The sequence below is a fragment of the Eptesicus fuscus genome, chromosome 6 (assembly GCF_027574615.1).
Source record: "Eptesicus fuscus isolate TK198812 chromosome 6, DD_ASM_mEF_20220401, whole genome shotgun sequence".
Taxonomy (NCBI): domain Eukaryota; kingdom Metazoa; phylum Chordata; class Mammalia; order Chiroptera; family Vespertilionidae; genus Eptesicus; species Eptesicus fuscus.
The window spans coordinates 104224725-104230724 of NC_072478.1; the positions used below are offsets into that span (position 1 = coordinate 104224725).

At 61.8% G+C, this 6000-nt stretch overlaps 1 protein-coding gene across 1 annotated transcript in view; it reads left to right on the forward strand.

Moving 5' to 3' along the window:
- NSG2 (neuronal vesicle trafficking associated 2) overlaps window positions 1–5458 on the forward strand; it is a 44530-nt gene extending 39072 nt beyond the window's left edge. The window contains exons 5-6 of the mRNA XM_054717049.1: window positions 2936–3046; window positions 5023–5458. Of these exons, the coding sequence (XP_054573024.1) occupies window positions 2936–3046; window positions 5023–5214 (303 nt within the window). The 3' untranslated portion in view covers window positions 5215–5458. The remainder of the gene's footprint in view (window positions 1–2935; window positions 3047–5022) is intronic.
- Window positions 5459–6000: the final 542 nt, after the last annotated feature.

The window sequence follows — 6000 nt, forward strand, 5'->3', positions numbered from 1 at the left end:
GCTGTGCGGACCCCGCGCGTGCTGTCGCCGTGCGGCTGGCGTGGTTTCACCTGTGCGGGAGCTGTGGCGTGTGGAGCAGCTTCGCTGGCCCAGAGCCCCACTGGCACGCGTAGCAGAGCCACGCACTGGAGCCGGAAGAAGACGATTTCTCATTTTCCACCAATTTTGCTGACCTGATTTTCTTTTCTTTATCAACTCTGCCAAGAAAGGGGACTGAGGAATGGAAGTAGCTTAATGGAATGCACTGTGTGCTGCAGGGCTGGTGTCTCCATGGCGACGGGATGCAGGCTGCATGCAGACGTGGGCTGAGATGCACTGAGACAGCTGTGCCTCTGACGGGGCCGGGTGCACGGATGGCCTCCTGGACTCGCGTGGAAATGCTGGTTCCTGGGCACTGTACCGACAGGGGGCCGGGATCTCGGGGTGCAGGGCCCAGGACTTTGTATCTGATCTACCTCCTGCCATGGCTCTGAGGCTCAGGGAGTCGCAGGCCCCTGGTGTCAGGCCATGAAGTCAGCCACGGGGGATGTGGCGCACTCTCAGCCCCATCGCCGACTGTTCAGAGGAGTCATTTCAGGAGATCCCTTCTGTGCTGCAGGGGCCATGGATGGGAGGACACGCCCACCTCAGGTGCTTCAGCCCCGTCAGCACAAACCCCCAGCAGACCCTTTAGCAGGACCCACGGGCCCTTGGGAGCCCATGGGGGCTGTAGGTAGTTGGGGGGCACAGGTCATGGCTCATGGCAGCACAGTGTAACTCCTGATGGTCCTGGTGCCGAGGAAACCCCCGACCCAGACTCAGCCCTGCGATGCCCACTTGCAGGGATGACAGCGACGGCAGCGGGAAGCGTTCGCCAGTCATTTTCACATTCGCGCGGTATCGCCACGGTCGTCCCTCGTGGCTGTGTGTGTAGACTGGTGCAGTGGTGAGCCATTTTCCAGATGGGAGAACTGAGGCCTCCTCGGTTCTGCTGGTCCCGGCAGGCATGCGAGGAGGTCCTGGGCCCCAAGGGGCAGAAAGCGAAGCCGCAGGAGGACACAGGTCATGGGGGACGCGTGTGCACAGGAGCAGGCGGCAAGGGAGTAGGACCATGCCTGCGATGGTGGTGGTCGTGATGGCTGTTTTCCTCTTGGACTTCCAACTTTGTCTTTTTAATCACGGGGCGATGAATTCTTAATAAAAATAACGCTAATCTAGTCAGAGATATCCTGGCAGTAGGACATGTGGTGGATCGGGACTTCGACCCGAGTTCCTAGCCTCACTCTGCCCCACGCACGTAAAGCCGTCCATTCCCTCAGCCTCTGAAAGACCGTCTGTGAGATGGGCACAGTGATGGTACCCACCGCACAGGCCGCGAGGACGCGGCGGGGTGACGAACGCACGTCTGCACTCAATGCGTGTAACTGAGGGTGTGACCTCGGGCAGGCCAGCCCCGGGGCTCCGTGCACCGCCCCGTTTTGCCTCACAACATGAGAAAGGCATCAGTGTCACCCCGTCCAGAGAGAGGTAAACTGAGGACTCCCAGGGCCAGTAACTCCCCAGGTCACCGCGAGGGGCGGAGCGGGCTTTGCCTCGGGAGCCTGACCCAGAGGCGCTGCTCCTACTGCGGCCGCTGGGAGGCGGCGGGGACCCGGCGTCCCCGGGGCGGGGCCTCTGCAGCGGCTTGCAAGGTGCAGGGGGGCTGAGTCTGTCTGCGTTCCAGCTGTCACATGCCAAAGACAGATGTCCGCGGGCAGCTGCTTCGTCTCCCACAAAGCACCAGCTCCCGGTGCGATGGGCCGGCTGCCCCCGGGCCCCCGGTGTGCCCCTCACATACAGGGCGGGGTGGGGGCTGTGGGCCCGGATGCTGGGGAAGCTCCCTCACCTCTTCAGCTCGGGCTTCCAGGAGGCTCCTTACAGGGCAGGACCCAGCAAGCACTGGCCACGCGGCTGAGCTCCATCTCCCTCCTCCCTGAGGCCGGAGGGCGGGGCTGAAGGTCCAAGCTTGGCCAAATATATACATTTCTTACGATCCCGCCACAGCACACCATCCTACAGCTGCGTGCACCCACGGACATGGTCTGACCGTAGGGTTCAGAAGGCTCCCCAAGTCCATCTTTTAAACCTTTGCCAAGTCCTCCCGTCCGGTGCGCCCAGCTGCGAGTAAACAGCCCCATTGTGGGGAGCAGCGCCCCCGCTTCCTCCTGTCTGCACGCCCCGGCCTGGGTGGCAAGGAGAGGGCATGGGGACCCCCAGTGTCGATATTGTTATTGTTTTCTTCTGAATCAAAACACCCTCCTCTCCGTGAGAGGAGAATTCCATGTTTCTAGGCCAACTGACTCCGTGGGCCACCAGCTTTTGAAAAGAACCTGAGAAAAAAATATATAAACAACAAAAAAAGAAAAGAAATGCAAAAATGAAAGAAAGAAAAAGAGCATGAGACAAACACACAGCTGGGTATGGAACACCCGACGCGTGATGTCCTGGGGCTGGGCCCCGCCGGCTGTGCACAGGGCCGGGCCGGGCCAGCCCCGGGTCCCGGGGATCCGCCGGGTACCCCTCTCCCATCGACCCTCACCGCCCGGTTTGTTCGGGGCTGTGTTGCTTTGAAAGTTTGCTTGTCCTTCGTGTTAGGTAGGGGGTGGGCTTTGGCTCTGGCAGTGTGGGCACCAGCAGAGCAGGGCTGGGCCTGGACTGCGGTTCTGAACGGGCCTGTGTGGTGGCGGTTGTGTGAATCCGCGTGGGGGATGCGGAGGCCGCAGGTGAGAAGCGACGATGGCGTGGGCCAGGGTGGAGGGGACCGAGGGCCTAAGAGCGCAGGTGGTTTGCTCAGGGGCACACTGCAAGTGAGCGACAGCTGTCCCTTGACACACAACCCCCCCCCCCCCGCCTCCAGGCTTCGAAAGCTGCAGGCCTGAGGCAGGAAGCCGCTGGTGACCCCGTTCTGTCCCCCCAGGTCACCATCCTGGTCAGCCTGGCCCTCGCGTTCCTCGCCTGCATCGTGTTCCTGGTGGTGTACAAAGCCTTCACCTACGACCACAGCTGCCCGGAGGGCTTTGTCTACAAGGTAAGGGCCTCCCTCCGCAGGTGAGTGGCCGGGGCGCTGGCAGCTTCCGTGGGAGGGTTTATCGATGTCTTCTTCTCAACGGCGCCCAGATTCTGGGTCCGCCCCACTGCAGACGGTTTAAGACGTGGCCAAGGGTTTCCCAGTTGGCACGAAGGACTGGTCTCCGGGGGGCGCTAGACGAGGTGGTCTGCTGTGACGCATCGCAGCGAGGGAGTCCCGCTCCCTCGGGAGACACTGCCCGTCCTCGGGGCGCGCTCCGGGGCCAGGAGCGTCCTGGTCTGAGGGCTGCCTCCTTGTCCCCACGGGCCCCGCAGAGATGGGTGACAGGCAGCTGCTGAGGGGTCCCCCAGGCCTGCAGCCCCACTCTGATCGCGCTCCTTCCCTCCAAGACCTGAGCCGGCGGCATGGCCCCGGGGCGTCTCCTCGCCCCTCTGAACCTCAGCTTTCTTACCTGCCAAGTGGGCGTGGATCATTCGCCCACGGTCTTTCCCGAGACCTGAGGAGAGAACTCAGTGCAGTCAGTCAGCGAGGGGCCTCCCAGATCAGTGGTCGCCAACCTTCCGCACCGGGGACCACCAGGGCCCGGGACCACCGGCTGGCGACCGCTGTTCTAGACAACCGCTCTCCACAAACGTTCGTCTGGATCTAGAGCAGGGGCATTCGCCTTCATAAACTACCCTTTCCTGGGAGCCACGTGGGACGTTTCACACACGTTCCCTCCATGGAGCTGCACCCCATTGAGAAATACAGGGGTTCGCCCCATTTCCATCCGAGGGAAGGGAGTGAAGGGCGTTTGGGGAGCAGCGGTTTCTGAGACGTCACCCAGCATTGCACAGTGAGGGAGTCGCATGTGGAACGTCCCCTTCAAAACAGGTTCCCCGGGAAACATGTGCCACGTGCCTCCCGAACACGTTCTGAGCAGGAGGCGGGCTCTGGGTGATGGTGGCACCTGTCATCGGGGACAGGTGCCCACGCTGCGGCATAGCCACACAGGGGACTCCGTGCTGAGGTGACAATAGGCGGGGGGGGGGGGGGGGGAGGGAGAAGGGCAGACCCGGGAATCCCCTCCAGGATAAGACGGAGGAAGAGGCGCTGCCGTGTGTGAGGGAAGGGGCAGGGCAAGTGTGCTTATACTGGCAGAAAGAAGCTCCCTGAGAATACACTGGAAAATGAAGGAAATGGGTCCTTGGGGGATGGTTAGGCCCAGGGCTCAGGGACCCGGAGCAGGCTCCCCAGCACATGTCTTGCTGAATATCTGCCCTTGACGTATTTAACAAATAAAGAAAGAAGAAGAAATTCCTGGACGTTAAAACAAGCTAAACAAAGAACTATATCAAGTTGGGGACATGAACTCATAAAGACTTTAAATATTTCAACTGACACTCTGTTCCCCCGGTGGGATGGACATTCTAAGGACACAGAGCTGCAGAGAAAGCATTCAAGTCCGTGGCCATACACTGGCGTTGTTTTGTGGCCATTTGATGTGTAATGTGTGGCAGGACAATGCAAAAGTATAATTACATCAATGTGGTCAGGAACCAAGGCTTTTTAAAAATATGTACTTTTATTGACCTCAGAGAGGAAGGGAGAGGGAGAGATAGAAACATCAATGATAAGAGAATCATTGATCAGCTGCCTCCTGCACGCCCCCTACTGGGGACTGAACCCGCAACCCGGGCACGTGCCCTTGACCGGAATCGAACCTGGGGCCCTTCAGTCCGCAGGCCGATGAGCCAGACCGGCCAGGGCGGGAACCAAGGCTTTGATGGGGAGGAGACACAAGAGCAAACTCAAGGCGATGGAGGGCCACGGGCTGCGGGCAGTGCGCGGGGGTGGCGTGTGGGACCGCAGGTGACCTGGTGGCACCGCGTCTGTCGCTGGGGGGCCGGCGGGTGCTGTCCCCTGCTCTGTGGCTGGGCCCCGGGCGGGGGTGGGATCAGGGTGTGCGCGGTGCTGACCGGCTCTCTCGTCCCCAGCACAAGCGCTGCATCCCGGCCTCCCTGGACGCCTACTACTCGTCGCAGGACCCCAGCTCCCGGAGCCGCTTCTACACGGTCATCAGCCACTACAGCGTGGCCAAGCAGAGCACCGCGCGTGCCATCGGGCCCTGGCTCTCGGCCGCCGCCGTCATCCACGAGCCCAAGCCGCCCAAGACCCAGGGCCACTAGGGGCCACCGCAGCCCGGGGGAGGGGGCAGGGGGCCCCCGCTGGCTAAGCCAAGCTCCAGTTACCAGACAAGGCTGTTCCCCTGGGGTGGGGGGCGGGGGGCTCCCCTGAACTTCCCTGCGCTGGCGTTGTCCAAATCGCTTTCTTTTCGTCCCTGGTATTGTCGCTTCTCCCCGAGTCAGGCTCGTGTACAAAGGCATGTTGCGTGTTGACCGTCCCCATGTAAGACATGTTCAAGGCCACTGCTTAGTGTTTGTTAGGAAACATGGAACACAGGAAAGGAGACAGAGCACCAGCAGGAAAGGGTGAGCGGGCTGCGTGTGGGGTGGAGGGTGGCGAGGACCCTCGGCTGCTCAGATGAGGGGCCGCAGCTTCGTGCGGGCTCTGGGGGTGCGGGACCCGGGGGGACACAGGCGGGGCTCTGTGGGAGCCACAGCTCAAGGTCACAGCTCCCAGCAGGGGTGCCCTGCAGGTCGGCACAGGTGTGAGGGTTTCCGGGTTCCCGAGCCCCCTGGGGGGTGGGTGTCCGCAAACAGGAGCGGGCGACTCCCTGCGTCTTTCCTGGTGTTTCTAGGCCCTCACCTGGGCGCTGCCCACGTTCCTGACGGGCCGGGAGGCGGGGGGTTGGGGGGAGGGGGGGGCGGGGAGACTGCAGAAAGGCCCCCGATTTTAAACTTGTGGTCGGTTGTTTGTTTCCCGAAGTGCTGATAACAATGAGAAGAACAATGAAGGTCGCAACCAGGAAGCTGGGGGGGGCGGGGGGGGGGGCGAGACCCACGGTGGGGCCG